The sequence below is a fragment of the Clupea harengus genome, chromosome 7, assembly GCF_900700415.2.
Source record: "Clupea harengus chromosome 7, Ch_v2.0.2, whole genome shotgun sequence".
Lineage (NCBI taxonomy): Eukaryota > Metazoa > Chordata > Actinopteri > Clupeiformes > Clupeidae > Clupea > Clupea harengus.
Window position 1 is genome coordinate 4,636,285 of NC_045158.1, and position 21,359 is coordinate 4,657,643.

At 41.9% G+C, this 21,359-nt stretch overlaps 1 protein-coding gene and 1 long non-coding RNA gene across 5 annotated transcripts in view; both read right to left on the reverse strand.

Moving 5' to 3' along the window:
- LOC116220991 overlaps positions 1–5,482 on the reverse strand; it is a 30,699-nt gene extending 25,217 nt beyond the window's left edge. The window contains exons 1-2 of the long non-coding RNA XR_004163956.2: positions 5,309–5,482; positions 4,643–4,769 (exon numbers count right to left, since the gene is read on the reverse strand). This is a non-coding gene — a long non-coding RNA (uncharacterized LOC116220991). The remainder of the gene's footprint in view (positions 1–4,642; positions 4,770–5,308) is intronic.
- A 1,748-nt stretch (positions 5,483–7,230) lies between these two features.
- On the reverse strand, positions 7,231–20,268 carry LOC105902786 (rho-related BTB domain-containing protein 2). 4 transcript variants are annotated; one of them, XM_031570227.2, is made up of 10 exons: positions 20,170–20,268; positions 16,563–16,764; positions 15,589–15,692; positions 15,148–15,333; positions 13,636–14,594; positions 13,156–13,274; positions 12,871–13,021; positions 12,244–12,332; positions 11,919–12,024; positions 7,231–11,557 (listed from the first exon to the last, which is right to left on the reverse strand). In XM_031570227.2, exons 1-10 carry the CDS (start codon positions 20,178–20,180, stop codon positions 11,346–11,348), a joined length of 2,139 nt encoding a protein of 712 aa, XP_031426087.1. In that variant the 5' UTR covers positions 20,181–20,268; the 3' UTR covers positions 7,231–11,345. The 4 variants fall into 4 exon arrangements, with proteins under 4 accessions (XP_031426087.1, XP_012685906.1, XP_012685907.1 ...); XM_012830452.3 differs by lacking the exon at positions 20,170–20,268 and adding an exon at positions 19,376–19,869; XM_012830453.3 differs by lacking the exon at positions 20,170–20,268 and adding an exon at positions 18,001–19,309.
- Positions 20,269–21,359: the final 1,091 nt, after the last annotated feature.

A 21,359-nucleotide genomic window follows, 5' to 3' on the forward strand; every position in this document is an offset into this window, starting at 1 on the left:
GCTAAAACCTGATCTCTCTCTCTCTCTCTCGTCAAGTAATTGCAACAACTCAGCACGTCATGCATCAGGCGTGAGAAGCGCTTTCAGACACCTAAATATACACAGCTGACTTTCTCGGCTGAATGGAGACGAAACGAGGACAGTCGCCCACTGAAAAAAAAAAAAGAGAAGCTCTGGATTTCAACAACCCCAACAGGAAGACCTTTCAGGAATCGGAATCCTGCATGGGTGGACGAGTAGGCTTTCCCTGGGAATGACAGGGTCTGCTGGAGAGGAACCCCACCCTCGGAAAGCTTGGCTGTGCCAAGGCTGGAGAGGGTGAGTGGGCAGCTCTAAGACGGCAGCCTGCCGTGGGCACTGCCAAGCTTAACGCTTAATGCTGCCGGTGCTACCGCTACTGATGCCCGTCGTCATCAGAGGGAAGGAGCTGGCTAGAGAGAAGAGGGCTACGATTCACCAAAATAATAAAACCTTAAACTTTAAAATACATGGGGGGGGGGGGGGGGGGGGTCTACAGTGGGGAGGGGATGGAAGGGGGGCCATATTCAAATCCTCTCAACGCCCCCACATGGTTTAAGCAAAGCGTACAAAATCATTCACAGAGAGAGAGAGAGAGAGAGAGAGAGGGAGAGAAAGAGAGAGAGGGGAGATAGATAGAGACAGAAAAACAGAAAGCGGCTCTATTACCAAGCAACATTGTAAGCAAGCTGAAGTGATCATGGGGAGGCAGGTCTAATCGCAGTAATGTTAAGCTCCTATGTGCTCTATTTCATTTAAAACACCCAATGCAAACCAGAACCCATACAAAGTCAAACCATCACAAGAGAACTTCAATATTACCCTGCAAGTCCACCTGTCATCTTTCAAATGATGTGAATTTGCTAAACCAAAAATTCTTCTCTTTTTCCCCAAGGTTGTAGACATGTTATCTAACCTTTTCTTTTCAACTGACGTGAATTTGTTAAACCAAAAACATCTTCTCTTTCCCCCCAAGGTTGTAGACATGTTATCTAACCTTTCCTTTATCTAAAAATGTATGTCATGAATCATGACAACCAAAAAATCAGCAATACAAGAATTCTAGATGCACTGAACACATTTTTGGGGAATGAAAGCAGTGATCTTAATATCTGAGCATAACAGCTGTGAAAGGAATAGGAAACATCTAGAATGCCCATCCCTTTTGCTCGTGCTGAGATGAACAGTATGGGTTAAATTACATGAGAATGTGTAGTAATTTAAGTTCATCTACCAACTTCTGCCAACAGGACTGGCTGGTATGTAACGCTCTTATAGAACTTGGCTTGATATTTGAGCCTAGTGAGTCTACAGAGTGTGGCATGTTGTGATCCCACATAAGTCTGAAAACAGATGAACTCATTTGAGAAACGTATGCAGCTACAGTAGAGGCTGTTCAGTAGGAGCACATGGGCAGGTCGTGGAGATGTTTTGAAGTTTCCTCCATAGATATGTCACCTTGGGATGACAATTCTTCACTCCTATGTTCTATGCTGTTAGGTCTAGACTGTCGAAAGCCAAGCTTAATTCTTACCTTTAAACAAGCATGTAAAAAACTGGCTATATTAGCAAGTCTTACTTATTATAACACGATAGATTCTGTAGGGAAGCCCGTTGTTTCTTTTTTTGTATTGATACGTTTTTGGTTAACTTTCTTTGGACAGTAGATGATTAACATTCCAATATCTTCTCATTAACTTCACCCATTATACTCTCTATCGCTGCGTTGTGTGGCAACCATGTTGCTGGGGTCACTTCTCTCTCTGTTTGCAACATTTTCACATTACCGTGTCATTTTTCATGATCCTGACATAAAACAGTGTCCCATCTGATTTTAATACTGAACAAATTATGTTCGCATCGCATCGCATCGAATCGAATCGTATCGAATCGTACTGAATCGTTTTTATAAACATGCATCTTTTCTTGTATCGTATCGTGCCCGTGTATCGAGATGCGAATCGGATCGTCTTTGTCATGAGAGATTTACACCCCTAGTTGGCATCAATTATAGTGTCCATGAAGGGACAAACACTGTTGTAGCCGCTCTTTCAGAGGATGTGGAAGAGGACAGAGGGGACGCACACAAAGTTAACAATAAATAACCACAGAGCAGAGAGGAACAGAAAGAAAACATTGGCAAATTGTGTAATCACACCAGAGAAACCTTCTAATAAAAGCAATTATTTGCTCAAATGGTGGTTATTAGGTTTTTATTTAGCACAACATTCGTGACTGACACCAATTAAGCATACTATTTTTCTGTAATTACCCACATTTCTTCCCATAATACTGAGATGAATAATGTATGTTAATCGCACATAACAATTCGAATAATTAAATAAGTTGGGGGGGTCGACCCCTAATTCTGATCCTGGTAACTTCCTCTGAATTAATAAATCTCAGTAAATTCACAGAGTGCCTCACTTGAAATGACCTGCATTAAAGCTAACTCGAATCAAAAGGAGCCTGAGTGGACTACAACAAAAACCTGCTGTGTGACTTCTGCCATAAAACTACATGCAAACAACTAATTTGTGCCATCAACAAAAAAAGCATTACGTCTCCTATGCCATTATGGCTTCATGTGAAATCACTTATGTGAGGACTGGAATTACGCATGAAATAATAAAAAATACTGTGAACTCGTTTCTCTGATGACATAATTAAGATGTCAGAGTGAACTTTAGGGGTGTAAGGACTGTGGCTCAGAATGGCAAACTAACTTCACGTGATGTGGTGAGTCATTACTTTGAGGCGTAGACAAGAGAATCTGTTGTTTTCCTTTGGCCCTTTGCTTTTGTTGCCGGTCATAAAAGCCCATTTAGAAGCAGTTTCACTGGACCACTGCCCATTCCACTCCATTACAATCAGCCTCACTTCAGCGGAGCAGTGCAGTGGGTGTCTAACGCAGTTGGGCGCGGGGGTGACAGCCACTGACCACTGTTCCAAAGCTTGGCCCTCTCCCCATGCAAGTGAACAGCGACTGCTGCGCACTTATGAGGTGACAATGTGAGAGACACCGACCCTTTTAGGATAAGGTCCGACACACACACACACACATCAACTACATCCAATCCCTGATCCCACCAGCAGACCTCCACATGTTGTATGTTTTTGTAAGTGTCAACGAAAAGTGTGGGGGGGATGGGAGAAGGACTGAGGGGGGGCTGGGGGTTGTGAGGGGTGAGATTACAGCTCAAAGCCCAGTAAATAAAGTTCGTATTGATTTGATCTCACATGTAATCTGTTTTGCTGTCTGCCACCAACTCCAGCAATAAAAGAGAATCATGTAAGACAGCATTATGGATAATACGACCATACATCAATTGGGGTTTAGAAGACACAAAGGCTATAGATCATGTTCAAGCCAGACTGCTTAGCTATGGAATTTATAAACTACCTCCTAAAATTGAAGTGGCTTCCATTTTAGTTTCCAGTTTATAGATACAGAGTTTTTTTTTCTCTCCAGGTTGATTTAATTTCATTTTTCGTTTCCTCAAGCTTTACCACCAGCACTACCCGTCTCCTCGGGTGAGTCTATTCTAGAGTTCACACACATCATATATTCTATGCCTTACTAGATCAATCATGTTTGGTACATCGCCATATGTTTCATTATGGGAGATAATAGGGGTCCAACAGGTAGATTTCATGTGCCACAGCTTATTGGATCTTTCTGCATTTTAAGCTGGTTTGCTGTGAGTGCATTATATACCTTGACAAAGAGTTGCATTTGTGTGCACACAATGTGTTTATCATGTACTATAACAGTATGTGTGGTCTATGGGATTTCATCCATTGATTTCACGGCATTCTGTTGTTGCATGCAATCAATGAAACAGTAGCGGTTCATCATATTCTGTATTCATTATCCAATTTTAAAGTGGAAATGATCACATAATTGGCATATGCTCACTTACGAGGTAAAAAAGTTGTTATTGTAAACACAAACACATTCATGTGAGGTACTTTACAAGGACATTAAATACAGTAGATATTGACTCAGAGGTTTATATTATCTTTGGCCTTAACGTATGCCCCTCTCTATTGTACAACTCAACAATTATACAGTTAAACATGATACTGATAATATAGATTCCCAAAAGCCAGACCCATTCAAATAGCAATAAATCTACACTGCATACAAAAAACATAAACTGCAAATGTTAAAACTAATTAGCTTATGCAATGTCATTACATACAAACCTTAAACACAACCATAAATATACGTATATGTATATATCGATTCACTTTTGTTACACTACTGGAGATTAACAGTTTTGCTGTCCTTATTACATTTGAAAGTCAGAAGTATTGCTGTTGAGTAAAAACTGATCAAATTCGAATTGTCTGAATAACAGGGTTACTGCACCACCTTGTGGTTTTCATCCGACATTACATGTCTATACAAGAGCCAGTTACCCGAGAAATCCCATGAGGAAATATGGAAGTGGTACAAAGGTCTTGCTAAAAACAAAAAACAGCTATAAATGTACAGTGCTTTGCTCAGATCACATGATCTACACAACCATTAAGTTGCGTATAGAGATAAAAGAAACCATGCAAAGACACAAACACGCACACATACTGTATGCACGCAAACACAGAAAGTCATTCTTACCTTCTTAGCATTTGCCATTTTTACTTTTGGAGGGCCCCATTCCTTGCTGATCTTCTCTCTTAGTCCTGGTGGGATGACGGTACAGTCGCTGACTTCAATCTCAGGGTATATCGCCACTAATCCTCCCCTTTGGAATCATGGAGATGAAGGAAAAGATGTCATCTGAGCCTCCCTCATAAAAGTGAACTGACACTTTTCAGTAAGATGTCATGCACATATCTGTATAGTTAGCATCTCTGTATCTATCATCACTTTACTTTCCATGTGGTTTGTTCTAAATTGATGGACATGGGGAGCCCTGTGCTGTGGGAGAGTGTGTAGGTTCAACTTGCTTCCACCCCTGGCATGACTAAGTAATGGTCATCAGAGTGTTCCTACACTCAGGCAAATGAGAGGAGTCAGCCTACAGACACACTTTTTTACATGGACATTCTTTTGGATGATTTAACTTCAAACTCGGACTATGGTGAAAGTTTACTCTGTGGTTCTGTGCACTGGGACTTGATGTGTTGAGAAGCTCTTGTCAGCGTGTGTCCCCGACTGCCTAACCATAAGAGCAATAGCAAGGTGAAAACTGTTTTAATGCAACACAGTAACACTCATATGTTGGACCTTTAAAATGAATTGTGTGCCATGGTTTAATTTTAAAGTTAGATGCAAACTTACTGACAAAACTGTGCATCTGAGAGACTCTGTCTCTGGGGCCTTCGCCTCACCAGTTGATAGGTGTGCTGTAAAAGGACAGGCAATGGCTGCCATGGCATAAACCTTCAGACACCACATCACCACCTGGATATGGTATTAATCATGGTCACAATCAGTAGCAACCACCCCTCTCACAGGCCTACGCCAATATTAAGAGATTATGAGCTTTAAGGTTTATGTTTTTGTAATGTGAGATATATACCAGGGCTCATAATCATTCTCATTCTTGACCAAAGTCATAGTCTTGAATATAATAGTTTGACTTTCATGGAGCTCTACCAGTTTTGCCCCAGACACAGCCTTCACATCTTAAACATGTTTTTGTTTTCTCAAAGAGCTATTTCATTCTTCCTTGTTAATTTGCTAATGTTGCAGCCTAAGCCACAATTTTCAAATTAGAATGGTGGAAACTCAGCAGTTAGTCCTGACCCCTGACTAAAGGGAGTTGCTAACACCGCTGTTGCTAACACTGCTGTATATGAATTGCACACTTTACCCCTACTTCACCCTTTCAAAGTTAACATTTTCATGTAACTACATTTACACACATAGCACATAGCTCTACATCTTCTTAGGCAGGACAATAATATTACCATTAACATTAGGTGGCAAACACCAAATGTTTATCGTGTCTTACCTATAACTGTCTTTAATTTGTCACGTGCAGCTTTTAAGCCGATTGTACTCCACACAGCTTTTTAACAACACATTTATGGCTTGCCCGTTTCTTTGCATTTCGTTCTTTTCTATTCGACGACTATTTGTCACCACCCCATGGACAAAACGATAACTTCAACTATTAAAGATATAACAGCAGAAAGGGCTTCTTAAAACAAGTGCCTGAAATAACTGCCACCCGCTTTGCAAACAAAAACAGTCTAAATCGCTTTACATGTGTGCACGCTCGAATGCTGATTGTCATACTGCGGGGTTGTCTTGTAAATGGATAACAATAGTTATCTTACCTGTAAGAGAGCGACTGACTGATATGTTATTTCTTTTAACGTGGAATCACGCATGTAATAAGCTACACTGTCGCAATGGATATCAAAGTTGTTCCCCTCGAAGAGACTGAGTTTGTCACTCATGGTGTTGTGTGTCAAGTTAATTTAAAACGGACGCAGAGCCAGACGGTTGCACTCAAAACAAGTGGCAGGCCTACCGAACTGCAAAAATGAATGCAGTAAAGCTATAGACAAGCAAAAGAAAAATAATTGTCGGTATGATTTTCTGCAGTACAAAAAAAAGAAACAGTGTCTTAAAATTGCAGCATCTTACTGTATCTGCATTTTATTTATTTGTTCTGTGTGTTTTAGCCCTTTCATTTTCATAGGATTGTAACAATGGCTTAATCCTAGAAATAAGATTTAACAAATAGCTTACGTCAACACTGAGAAATATTTTCTTCTCAAACTTTTAATTATAGTGTTCAAAATATATTTGCTTAAACCAAGCACACTTGATATATACAGAGGGTATGCAAGCTCAGCTGAAATGTCTGAATAAAGTAGGAGTACCTGCAGGTTCCTATTCAATTTGTGTAATATTGTCTAAGTTATAATTTTTTTTGTATTGGTGTTGTTGTTGTTGTTGTTGTTGTTGTTGTTGTTGTTGTTGTTGTGTGTGTGTGAGGGGGGGGGGGGGGGTATATAGATGGGCAATACAAAGGGGTATTCCAGGTACGTGGTTTAGTGACAAGCCTGAGTAGGTTAACTCCGAGTAAGTGGGAAATCACTTCATTCCACCAGCAAAACAATCTTCTATTAGGAGGTTTACCACTTACTCTGAGTTAATTTAGCCAGCTTGTCACTTAACCACTTACTTGGAAAAAAAACCCAAGACTATATGATAACACACCAAATAACACATCTGACACAAGGAGGCAGTGGGCTGATCCAAATGTATTAAATAAAGACTATTTACACTTGTCATCCAGAGCACATGTAAGTCTTCACCAGCCCCCACAGACATTACAAACAAACATTACAACTGTTTTTTAACTATACAGTTTAAAAAATAACAACAAAATGAACACAAAATCAGCAATTGACAAGAGATCATGTCAATTCTATACACAGATAATCCATTCAAGTTTGAAGTATTAAGTAATTTCATCACAAGGCGTTTCTCAGGCGACTATGCTATTGTGATTGTGCAGCCAAGTACTTTGTTGTACTTTCTCCTGGTGCTGCAACAAGCTCCCTTTGGTTTGTGCTTTTCTGCAGCCGTGGTGTTAGCACCTAACACATGGAAAAGGGCTTCAAAAGCTCAGAGGACACGGAAATGTTCCCTCAGTAAATTGTTTTACATTTTTTAATCACCTGATGTTTGCTAACCCAAGCAGGTAAAATATTCTCACAGCGTGCTTTTTTTCCTACAGTGAATCTATCTTGATGCATAGTGCACATTATCAGCTAATGTTATTTTGTATCCTGAAATATTTACATATAAAACTAGAGTTTTTTAATGCTCAGTGTCCTGCCAATACCATCTGAGTCTGACAGTGGCCATATTCTTGTTTTTAGCTGATTTTAAAGCTTGGATTCATCTTTAATTACCCATTTCATGGATAGAAATCAGAGTTTCAAAAAAGTGGAGTACAAATTATTGGCTTTCCCTGCATAAATCTGAGAGAGTGGATCATGAGGGAGGTCAAAGAGTCTGTCTTGTTGTGAAAGGCATACGATCTCATCTTACATTCAAAGCACATTCTAATTCTCCATCTGGCCCACGTGACAGTGGCCACAAAAGAAAATCAAGCAATCTTCCAATGCTATCTGATGCACATTTGCACAAGCACGGTATAACAGAGTATACGTAGAGTACAGTGGCCATACACAGAATGTAGTCAGGTGCCAGTGACATTTCTCACACAATTGCAGTACATTGATGAAATCCACATTCACTGTCACAAAAACTTTACATTAAGGCATGGGTGTTTTTCACCACCTTAGTTCAACATGGTGATTATCTGAACTATGTCCCTAATTGCCATTGTTTTTTTTTTCCTTTTCTTTTGATGCATCCTTCAGTATGCTGCAGCCTAACAGCCTATTAGTGATTCAGATAAGTGTTAATTTGGGATAATATATTTTGATTGAGAGTCATTTATTACCCCTTTGCAAGAAAAATGAATCCACGCTTTGTTGCCCCACTCATACACAGTATGCATACCTGATCAAATTATATGATTTTGCTTTTATAGCGCTCTTTATGGAGACACAGAACATCATCACAAATAATGGGAGTTTGCCCTTCCAAATTAGTGTCTTATCAAACTAATCCACATATACTACACCACTACACTAAATTACTTAACACTGTGATAACGACACCTCCAGAATCTTGAAAAGTTCCGAAAACCGTCAGGCATTTTTTATTTTCTCCCAATCAGCTGTAAATGTCCAGGAAGTATTTCTACAGCAGCTTAGTCTAGCACATGCAGCCTTTGTCTTTAAAATCAAGTAAACGGCATTCTGATTTCACAAATCAAATTTAGTAGCATCCCTGTCCAAAAAGCAAAGCTATGTGTGTGTTTTAGATATGTATTTCTCTGCATACAAGTAGCTCCTTCCAAAGAAAGTGACGATTTTACAATCTTTTAACCTGGAACGAGTGCAGGCCTTTTGATTTTCTAGACTAGGCTCTGTATAGTTTTCTGGCATATCATTATCATTCATCATCTTGGCACAACTGAGGCAAAGCTTTGTGGTATACATATAACCAAAGCACCTAATCAAGCATTATAGTGATTACATGGCATTTTTTTCGCTACACAATCAAAAGGTGAAGCAGAAAAGTCAAGATCAGCATTTAATCACTCAAGAGTAAAACACAGTCTACTGTGTGCCATACTCTATAGATGCCTCAATGGCTGACAAGGTCAACATCGCAAGACGAAACAGGTTGGTGAAATTAAACTCATCACATGACGTTGTTGTGTGAATGACGCGCATGTTGTACAGCAGAACCTTTCACCGACGCGTGTGAATGGTCTCTCTTTCTCATTTTTGTAGCACGATGCAGATGCTACATTCTAAGTGACTAACAGTAAGCATTACACAGCCTTGATAAATACAGCAGTGTATTCTACAGCCAGCTGAGAATCCTATGGAGTGTATCCTCATTCGGGACATAAGGGCTCAGGTGGAGCTTTACTAGGGGACTAAATGTTTAATCAACGGTGAATGTGATACACACAGTGTTTAGAAGGAAAAGCTTGTGAAAACAGAGGCTCTCTGTTCCTTTGCCTGGTCAGTGAGGCTCTGCTCCAGGCTGTAGCTGTGTTCCCCTGAACTGCCCCCAGGGGAGAGACTGCTCTGTCGCAGCTGTCTCACAGTGCTTCAGCAACAGAGGAATGCTCACGTTACGAAACTGTCTGCTTTATCCCTCAGAAAACAAAGCCATGTCTGCTGTTGTCTCCGATCCCTCATAGCAAGTGAGAATACAGCTTTTTCAAATACGGAGAGCCCTATCTCTTCAGCCAATCAGTGATCTGTCAGTTTCACAGACACTCTACATACAGATGAGTTTAGTGGCATCACAAATGCCATTCCTACAATTCAAGTCTCTCATAAACACATCAGCTGTCTTATAAACACATCAAAAGATGTGGGTGTACTGTAGCAGTGCACTATACAAAGAGAGCCCTTTACAGACATGTACCACACATCAGAAATGGATAACACTGTCCCCTGTGCACTTCTTGCTTGACAAAAAAAATCAATAATAGTAAATGACTGTTGTGCGTCAGAGTTAAATAATTCGTAGGGTTATAATCTAACCTGAGACGGGTCAACAACAAGAAAAACACATCAGCAGATATCCAATTTGCACGCCGCCATATCACATGTTAGATTATGACCCATTAGAACCAGAACAAGTTAGGACAGGCCACAAGTCAGGTTGAGAAGACTCAGCAGCAAAGAGCGAAGGGAGAGAGCGACTCAGTTTGGGGCAATGGGGAGATATCAGAGGTCCTTTTGGGGAAAATAAATTTTAAATCTTCAAAAGCTCATTCACAAGTGAATGTTTAGTGTCTCAAACAGGTCAACAGAGTCTATCTCTGGCAATGGAATATGACTTGTATAGATAAAATAAAAACACTAGTGGTCGAAAGGAAACCTTACCTACCTGTTGTTTAGAGAGATCCTCTTGAACACACTCCCCAGCCCAATCTTTTGTATCACGTAATCATGATACTTATCTACCTTACAGTATGTTTTAACCAGAAATAAAAACGTACATGAACAGGAGGCCTAGGTAGTGCCACCTCCCCATCCCCACATGCTAACCCCGGTTATCAGTTTCATGTGATGTGTGTCATGTGAGACACCTGAAGAGCTTCCTTTCTTCCTTTCTTTAAGGAAAACACCAGCCTTTTGTAACACACACTGTACGTGTAGAGCAAGTTCTGTTACTGAGGTTTGAAGGATGTCAAACTCTGAGAGATAAGCTTAACTGATGTTTCATCACTGAGATCATATGCTGTAGTTGTTGTTTGAGATTGCTGGTTATTTGTTGTTTCTCTTCTCAATGTGTCCATAGCAGCTGATAAGCACCTGGTAAGCTTTCAGTTATGACCGCCAGGTCAATAAACCAGTTCTCTTTATTTCCGTCAGGAGAGATAGACCAGCTCTCTCTTCCTCTGGTAGAACCCAAACCAGTGAGAACACTGTTCTGATTTGCAGTGTGCCTAGATGTCTGTTTGGCCTCTGTAGGTAACAGTGCAGTGTGAGATTAACTTTTAATGGCTGTATATACAGGGGTTTCAATGGTACCAGCCACCCTGGTGAGACAGACACAAAAATCTTTGTGGCTTATTTTTCTCTCCTCCTCAACTGGAAGAGCAAACAAACAGTAGGGAGAGGGGGGGGGGGGGGGCGAGCCTCTACTGGAGGGGGTGCAATGGCTATGATTGTTGATACTCCTTAAACCGAAAAACAAAAGTGCCTCTGAAATCCCCTGAAGAAGACATGGGCTTCACCCTGAGAGACAGTCAGATGACCGCTGAGGACGAGCCTGAGGAGGACGGGGAGCTGGACGACGGCGAGGATGGAAGGTTCCAGAAGAGCCACTTGCGTTTGCTTTGCCGCTTCTGGTAGAGGTAATCCTCTTTCTCCCGCTCTTTTCGAGCACGCTGGTAGTGGTCATCCTCTTTCAGGTACCACACCGGAGGCCAGCGCTGCTTCTCAAAGTACTCCTGGTTCTCTGCAATGTACATGCAAACATGCTCCTCTTTACAACACTGAGGATATGTGTATTTATTGCAATGGTGTAAGTAGAGAAGATAGTTCTATTGAGAGTTTGTCATCAGATAAGGTCTATCTGACATGTCCACAAATTTGAGGGTTTTTTGCACCAAATAATATAAAATTAAATAATAGGAAAATAAATGTCATAGAATGTTGGTTATTTGATTCTGGATTTTTCATTGTGTTTTTCTCAAAATTGCAGTTGGACCTTGTAAATTACTAAATGAACAATATTCTGTGTTTTTGACAGAGCTTTGTTTCCGGGATAAAGCTACAGATCCAATGACTAACAGCTCTGGTATTGTACAATAATCTACCTGCAGACTTGGCTTTCATGTCACGGGGAAACTTGCGGCAAACACTGTTGTAGTTGGTACAGATGTGGTGGAGGCACCAGCTAGTCAGCTGATGAGCGCTATGGAACTGACATGGAGAGAAACAAACCACGGTCAGAAGAAAACCAGGAAAGAATCGCCTTACAAAAAATCACATCCGCAGATCCACAGCTTTGGCTGATTGATTGGCTCAACTTCAGAATAACTTTTGCAGCAAAATATTGTGCATAATGACTTCCCTGATTTGTTATATGCTTTGTTGTAGGTTTCATGACGACAAGGTCTTGCACACTTTCACAGCTCTTACCTGAGCCACCTCCAAATTCAACAGTACGTCTCCATCTATGTCAACTCCCATCATGGCAGCCTCCCTCAGTATTGTCACGGTGTAAAGTTCTGACAGGAAAAGACCAAAGATTAATAACCCAACCTCCGGTTATAGCATGAGTGGATGAGTGGATGAAAAAGGAACTTAGAAATGTGTGGTGCAAAATACAAGGTTTGATATTCTGTATATGGAATTCAATCATACAGTTTTATATGTGTTCTGTTGCAAATATAGACACGGTCTTTCCACAGTGGGAAAGGCTGAAAAAAGAATTCAGCTGTATAAGATAACAGGAAGGGCACAAGAGGGTGGGGAGGGGAAACATAACAGGATGTTGCTCTGGCTAGACATCGCAAATGAGACACCCAATGGCCTTGAGTCGATGCTCAGAAAGAAAGATGAGACGTACCATTATTCCAAAAATAGTAACTCCTCTGAAATAAAACCTTCCATTTTATCTGACTCGTGCAATGCAATGACAGCACCCACTTCTCATAGCGTCTGCTCTGTCTGTCCCAAAAAGTTCACGAACACCCAGGTCCTGTATACTGCATGCATTAATGAAATGGTCCTGACAGTCTGCATGTTTGTGGGATGTCGGCATACCTGTAAGGGCAACCAGGTGTGGCAGGCAAAGGCGGTTGGCGAGAACAATGAGCTCCATAGAATCTAGGTCTGCACGGGAGCAAAATACCCCAGTGTAGAGGTACTCTAACACAGCCCGCATACAACTAGTGGTGGTGTTGGGGAATAATACCTGCATGACACACACACACACACACACACACAAGAAAAGGTTGAACATGAACATATTCATACGCCTGTGAAAGGCACATTGCACTTACATAGAATCGAGGACAGTGCTGCTGAAATGAGGAGCTATCTATCTACCTCTTTAGTGCAGCTCTCCACAAAAGGCCCTCCAAACATAGCAGCCATCCAATCACAGCTGGAGATCAGCAAGGGCTTGTGGGCCATGATGGTTCCATCGTCCAACTTGAACGCCACGTCTGAAACACAGACACATCCTCTCTGTGGTGCTTATGTAATCACTGCATGATAGCTCATTCTGCACCAGTGCTGCAGCAGCACGCTGACAGGAAGCTCAGAAACACTTCACACATGCTTCCTAAAAAAGCACTATGTTCAAGCATCTGCACCGTCCAATGTGTGTGTCTCTCTCTCTCTCCACCCCGGCGACCTCTCATTGCATAACCTTAACCAGACTAGCTTGCATAATTTAAGCACTGAAACATAGCAGGGCACCTGGGTCTCAGACAGCAGAAATTTGCTGCGTCAGCAACATCAGGAGCAGCACAGAGAACAAGGCACAAAATAGCAAGTGGAACTCAATACAGACATGCCTCTCACCAGAGAAGGTGCCTTTGGCCAAGCACTCTTTAACCCTGTTGGTGCGTCGCACGTGGAAGGCTTTAGTGATCTCCTGGTTCATGAAAGCCTCGTTGTTGAGGATGTTAGCCACCATCATGCGCAGGTCGAACACCTCCAGCAGCTCGGCGATGTGAGCGATGTGCATCAGCCCCTTCTCATGCTCGTCAAGCTGGCCCGTGTACAGGTAGCGCAGGACGGCCCTGAAGGGCCCTGGCTGCATGGACGGGTCCATGTGCACCACCGTCATGGGCCTTGGGTTGTAGGTGACGGGGTCATCCACCAGCTCCTCCTGGATGCTAAGGAAGGCCCTGCTCATGGACGAGAGCAGCCTGCCCCTTCCCATCCGCTCCTCTTCCTCCCCTCGCTTCAAGGTCCCATCGCTAGTGCAGGCCCGGAGGTTGGCCCTGTCGCCCTCCACGGTGCTCTCGTACACGTCGAAGCTGGCAGCGCGCATCAGCAGCTCGCGGCCGGAGAGGGTGGCAGGGGGCCGCGGGTGGGGCCTCTCCGGCTCCTCGGGCCGTACGTCCATCAGGAAGAGGTCATAGAACTTGGAGGAGGCGGTGGCCAGGTAGATGCGGTGGGCAAAGATGCGCTCGCGCTCCTGGAGGACCAGGATGACGTCGGCGCACAGCGGGTCCTCCAGTAGACGGCTGGGGTGCTCCTCGATGGAGGAGGGCGGCGCCGGGATGGTGATGATGGGCGGCGGAGGTTTCGGGGGCAGGAAGGGCGCTTGCAGGAGCGGCCGCTGCACGTTGCGCAGGTGCGACTTCCAGAACTGTAGGTGGCGCCGCGAGATAAGGGCTGCGCGAATGGCGTTGTCGAAAACGTCCTTCACCCCAAACTGCGCCACCACGCTTGTCTCATAGTACGGCACCCCGATCTCCTTGGCCACTTCACGGCCCCTCTCAGGGGCCTGGATTTCATGGGATTTAATCGGTCTGAAACAAAAGGTCATTAAATATTAATACATGAAGAAAGAGTGCACTGTCCGAAATCAAGACATCAAGAAGGTTGGCAGCCAGTAAACAGTATCTCAGCTGACACCAAGGCAGTAAACCTGAAGTGATGACTGGCAAAAGTAGCATTGTAAAACAGAACTATTTTAGGAACTGAGAGGTGGGAAGTGCATGCGTCTAGTTGTGTAACACTGGAGATTTACTGTCCTTTAAGTACATCATTCATCAGCGCATAAGTGGCTAATGCAGGGGGGAATGTCTGCCAAGACATAAAAAACTACTAGGGCAAAACATGAAACGAAATTGAAAGACAGTGTGTTTTTCCTTAAGACACAACTAGATATAAATCCCCAGTTTTACTCTCAGTCTGTTGAAATGTGGTTCAATGTTCAAATGGTTTTCCCAAAGAGAGTGCAAACAAACAAGCTATATCTGCTTCTGTGTCCACTAGCCTTTACACTGAAATATGTCTTATTTTCAACTTTGCTGTTTATTTTTAATAGACCATCACATCTGAAAGGTCATCCGCACCAACCTTGCCAGTGGACGTCGTGCTCGGTTCACTGCCTCTAGGTCGGCATACCGCAGGTCAAGCTGACAGCCCACCAGAATGACAGGTGCTCGGGGGCAGAAGTGCTTGATTTCAGGGTACCACATGGTTTTGACATGGTGCAGAGAGTTGGGGTTGGCAATGGAGAAGCACAGCACTACCACATCAGACCTGTAGGGGGAGTAGAGTTGGCTGCAAAATGTGAAGAAAAGGAACTTTCTATGTGCAAAACAAGTCTTGTGTACATATACTTCCACAGCTCAACTTGGCTTACGTGATGTCAAGTCAATAAGCTCCCTTCCAACGGAACACCCACACGTATTGGTAAAACATATACCCTTCCTGTAAGGTACATTGATACATTTTTTTCCGAAGAACATCTAACTTCACAGGTAGTCTCTGAAAAAAAACAAGCTCAGCACACACCTGCCATAGGCAAAGCGCCGATCCTTGTGATGGTCACCAAAAGTGTCCCATAGCCGCAGGGACACACTTACATCATCCACCACGTCCCTGGAACGTTCCAGAACCTGATTGGACAAACACGAAATAAAATATGAAATAGATATATACCCAACCACTCCACTGCACACTCATCTAGAAAAAATGTCCTGTCAGGCCCTATGCTGTACACAGTTTTAAAACAAAAAACTGAAAAACTGCTCATTAATGATTTAAATGGAGGAAGTTGAAGAAAATGCTCAGTGGTAAAGTTACAGTGATAATCCTAAAGAATTGTGATTCACGAGTAAATCTTTTCATTCAATAGAACTTGCCTGCTGCTACCAGATGGCCTCAGCTCAGTTTTTGCTGCAATTTAAATCTGAAATTTGTATTTAGTTTATTTTCATCTAAATCTAGATGCAACATTTGGTTCTGTTTTACAGGAAATGATATGGAGAAGTTATATAATTTCCTATTATCAGCCACATGTACTATACAAATCTATTTGAACTGTAACATGCAGTGTACCCTGTCAGTACCCTAGTCAAAGAACATTACTAGTATAGCTCACATTTATTTTACACTGTATACTGACTTTTGACTGTAGGATAAAACAACAAGGATGGAGTGGCCGGTGATACACAACGCAAAACAAGACTTAGTCTTGTTTTCGTTATCTTAGAATGAGTCCTTCATATCTACACAGGGAATGGGTCCTCTTCCATGTAGTCCACCATGTTTCTACAGAAGCCCAGAATGGACAAACCAAAACGCTGGCTCTAGAGAAGGTCTTTATGGCATCTGGGGGCCATCATAGATTTTCCTACACCCTTGGAAAGGGAGGGGTATTCAATTGGTTGCAATCACCACTAGTTGCCACTAAATCCTACACACTGCACCTTTAACTATATTCACAAACTTGACAGGGCTGCCACAATAACTAACAAATCATTCACCTCTTGGCATACTCTGTACTGGTCTATGGCCCATACTGTCGGTACATGAGTGGCAAGGAGCTGGTACTGGGTGAGGGTGGCATTGCAGGCACGGGCACAGATGAGGCGCGTCTTCCCTACAGCGTTGTCCCCAACCACCACACACTTGATAGTTTCAACGTTTGGTCTCTCATAGTCCATGTCAGAATCCATCAACTGGGGCCTGGGAAGAAGAGGAAGACAAGATGAAGACTACTGAGTCAAGTTATTCTACACCAAAGCTCAGTGCAGGTGAGTCTTTTTACAGTGAGATAAGGTAAATACAGCCGACTCCACAGCTGAGCAGGCCATCTTGGCAATCACCATCATATTTGGCAGAGCGATGTACAATGTACAGAAAACAGATCATATTTGGGACAATTTATACGTTATAAGGTCAAGTGACTCCTCTTCAAACAGTTATCTGCAGTACTCTAAGACACTGATCTTGTGGTCAGCAGTAATGTATCAGCTTGTCCAAATGCAGCAGTCTGCTCTACTTCCTGGACTGTTTCTGTCTGTTTGCTCTGATTAAGATTAACCAAGGGGGAATCACAGGCACTTTAAAGAGACCCAATTTTCAGGAGAGCGAGAGATACATTTCCTAGAATAAATGACAGAAAAAAACGTACTTATTCCAGGAGACATAGATGGAGGACTGAATAGACATACTTTGATATCCTTCACATGCAGTAACTACAAATAATGCAGTGTTCCATTTCCTGAGGACATTCCTCTGCTCAGTCCTCTGCTAATAACATTTATCATTACTCAAAGGCACAGCACACAGGAAAGGCAGGAGGTCTGTTAAAGACTATAAATAAATAAATAAATAAATTCACATCTTCCCAGCAACATGGTCTCATTGGGTGGGAAATGGGAATACTTCCAAAGAGTAAGTTTTCTGCTAAATGAAGAATGATTATTCCCCTACAATCCCTTGCGTAATTTATCCCCATTTAATCTAACCTCGTCGAAAGTTCAGGTTTTGCGCTTAAAAATGCTGTGTTTCCGTTACATAGTAACATACAATATATTAACTATAGGTATGCTAAGTGCTTGGTGAGCAATAGTTGCCGATAAATAAAAAGCATGGCTTTCTCGACCACTTTAACTTTCTAGGACGCACCTGGAAGTGGTATTAATATGTGTCGTTTATGAGAATGAGTCAAGTGAGAGAAAACGACAGAAGAACAAGATCGAATAGTATTTTGAATAGTAGGCATAAACCCAAATCACAACACATAGAGGAGCGACTCCTCAGATGATAACGCGCTCCAACCACCAGCTCAATGTAGTCATTTCACCGTTGACGCTTCAGTTATATACGCTAATTTGACACCATTGGGAAATAGCCATTGCCTTCCCATGCAGAACAATTTTACCTTCTAATGGATAGACAAACAGATACCGAACTCACCTCACGCCTAGAAAATGGTGGAAATAGCCTCCAAGCAGTGGTAGTTTCCAAGGAGACGGAATTTACTTGGGTCTTACAGCAGGTGACAACCCATGCTTGCAGAGCTTAACTGAATGCCACCTTACATAGATTTTTTTTTTTTTACCGAAACGGCATATTACAGTGCAAAATTCTAGATATATTACGGTTACTATATAATACTATTTATATTATTTCTGTATTGCCTGTGGAGTTTGCACTGGCGCAGGAGTGTTTGCGCAAAAATGTCAACAAAGTGGCTGGAATTTAACCGTCCCCCATTTAGAGCTACAGAACGAGCGAAAACACTAGGTCTAAAGTTGCTGAAAAAATACAATGAACACTTTGCTTGAGACAAAAACTAAACAATCCCAGAAATACATGGGAACTTCATTCATAAAAAACAACGTCAACGTCAATAGGCATAGGCTATGTTAGGACTGTCCACTTCAGCAAGGGGTTTCAGTTAGCCTCCAAGAGACTAATATTAATTATTCTGTGAGTGACACGGAGAATGACACAGAAGTTTCTGTCTATGCCGCGTCACGTTACAGCTGCGGGTTATTTTGGGGGTCTGAGGCCCAAGGTGCTTCTATTATTGGATCGGTCTCACAATGCACCATAACAGGATCATTAGAAACTGATATTATTCATTCGTAAGTGGTTTACAGTGCAGAGGAACATTACACCTAAATTGCTCAGAGGTCATTTTAAATTGTAGTTTAGGTACGGTTATAATGTTCTGTAATATCAGGCCAAGGTCTTAATCAGACTGTACTCAGCAAGACGACCCCGTCATCAATCAGCAGGGTCTGACGAAAGCACTTTTCACACTCGTCTGCTGCGGTTCAAATGGACTTGACAAAACCGCTACCGGGTGATGCAACCTACCCTACTCATAGAAATCAGCATCAACAATGGTCATGTGTCTGCGATTGCTATATACATTTCCATTATCATTAGCAAAGAAAAGGTTACATTGCATCCACATTAGTCTACTCTAGCTACATGAAGCTACTGAGTAGGCTACAATGAACACAAGAATGACCAGACTATTTCATGTGGATGTGGTTATAGCGTAGTATAGGCTACAAATGTCACAACCCTTCGATTTCCAGTTAAAGTAAAGTTACCTTTCAAAGACGAGACTCTTGTGAATCGTGGACTAGTATAGACCTTCGGTTGCACAGTTCATTCATCTCTACTGCAATACTGTAACTGTTATGTAACGCAGACTCATTGAATAACCACTTGGCTATTACCTTAGCGCAAATATAGGTTACTTTCACAGCAGCAAAACAATTATAGGTTACATTTCAGTTTTACCAAGCAGCAGAGTCAAATGCTCTCATCTTACCGCATCCAAGGGAAGTGAGGCATCGGATTTGCCGATGTTAAGAAGCGAAAAGAGGGATGAATGTCCATTGGATGTAGCTCGCCACATAGGAAAACCAGAAAACTTCATTTTCGTAAACAGTAAAAGCAAGCTTAAAGCTTTCGGTTACTGCCGCCTTATGTGAGCTTTTTCCCCATCAGATTGCTGACACTAGATACAACGAGACATTGCAGACCGCTGAGACATCTGGGACCCCACCGGCTCATTCATAGCCTACCCTGAACAAAACACCTCGACAACAGCGACACTGCTACCTCGGCTCCCGTATGCAGAGCACAACAGCCACGCATGGCAACCTGCCCATTCATTGCAATTTGACAGACCCGTACAGCTGTGAAATCTCCTCTCAGAAATACATTCTAATTCACTTGCCTCAGAATGTGATTAACTAGGTTAACAGCTAACCTGTACTTAAGGGCGATAACAGGCAAAACAGCCAAAATGATCAGCTATGTCGTCCAAATTGTGATCCATAACCTCTATTTAAAAAGTTTTATTTTTACCCCAAGTCAGTCATGCCATGTTTTCAGAATGTCATTGCCATACCATGTCGATACATGCTGTGCCATGTAGCCTCGGCTTCATCGGATGGAAGCATTGTCACTCTAATGATTTAACAAATGTCATAGAAAAAAGTAAATAACAAGAATCCGTAGTTGTGTAATAATGCACATGCACAAATGTAGCTATTTAGCTTAGTCTTGTGACACAATGGGCACAACATTTACAGGTATGTACATGAACATGATACTTACAATTTCTTCATATATTAAACTCATTTAGCCCATACTTCTGTGGAATAGAGCTGTATGTTTGTGAAAAAGCCCCAAAGACACATGGGGTTGTTTATCTCTGCAGCCAGATGTTTGGTTTCAAATTCTGTCTCCTGCAGTGATCTCTTGCAGGACAGGAAGGATAATGTCCTCCTTTTGCAATGATGACAAATAAGGAATTAGATAACACTGTACGACCTACATGTGCAGGTTTATATGGCTACCTCAGCGTTGGGATATATATCACAAAAGTGTTGCCCCACTGGATCAGTCGAATGACTGAAATTAAGCTTAGCCTAAATGTATTAACAGACAAACATGTGTGTTTCTAAAATCACCTTTCACATACTTGATACATGAGGTTTTCTTGGTACAGTTGTAAGACATTGCAGGGAAAAAAATATTGATCAATGCTCAGCCAATTTACTAATTGTGATTTTTTACTGATTACTGATTTGCTCTTAAATGATATTATGTCCTTAAAAACGCACTTCAATATTCCAGTACCATCATTTCTAGATGACAAGACCCTTTGACATTGTGCCAAAGAACTGTAATGAATGAATGGATGAAGGAAGGATGCATGCCTGAATGAATACATTTCCAGAATGTACATTTATTTCAACAAAATGTTTCCAATTCTGTCTAAACTGAACCAAAAGTTCAGAATTAAGTCTTTAAAGGTGAGGTCTGCAATTCTAATCTGTGAATACATTATTTGTCAAATTCAGCAAATTGCTCTTCATGGTCATCTAGCTGTGTGTTCAGTGTATGCGCTCAAAACAATTATAATGTTTGTACACAACCCTTGCTCTGTGAATGGGAATTAAACATAGTTGCTCGGACTGCCATAGACTCTCCCAATCAATAAACATGGTGCCTCAGGACGGGTGTAATTTTATTGGTTGTTGGGTAGAAATATCAACAACCATTCGCCACAATCATGGACTGTGCCTTTAAGTAAGCACTGGAACGCATAGGTGTATATAGTGATTTACCCCAAAACATGTATTTCAAAGCCATTATCATTGGCTATGATGAATTTTAGCAAGATATGCTGTGGCTCCTGCACAGTGCAGTAAGTATAAAACATTTAAACGTTTATTATATATAGCAAATATATAGCAGACACTAACTTGACGTTCATAAAACATCAACCCTAGAGTTATCTG

What these genes read in the sequence shown, in the direction of transcription:
- LOC105902786 (XM_012830452.3), bottom strand. Translation starts at nt 19,443, where the DNA reads ATGGACATTCATCCCTCTTTTCGCTTCTTAACATCGGCAAATCCGATG. An exon ending in CGGCGCTTTGCCTATGGCAG is followed by an intron (nt 15,334 to 15,588) that starts GTGTGTGCTGAG and finishes CTCCCCCTACAG; the next exon opens with GTCTGATGTGGTAGTGCTGT. An exon ending in CATGAAAGCCAAGTCTGCAG is followed by an intron (nt 11,558 to 11,918) that starts GTAGATTATTGT and finishes TGTACATTGCAG; the next exon opens with AGAACCAGGAGTACTTTGAG.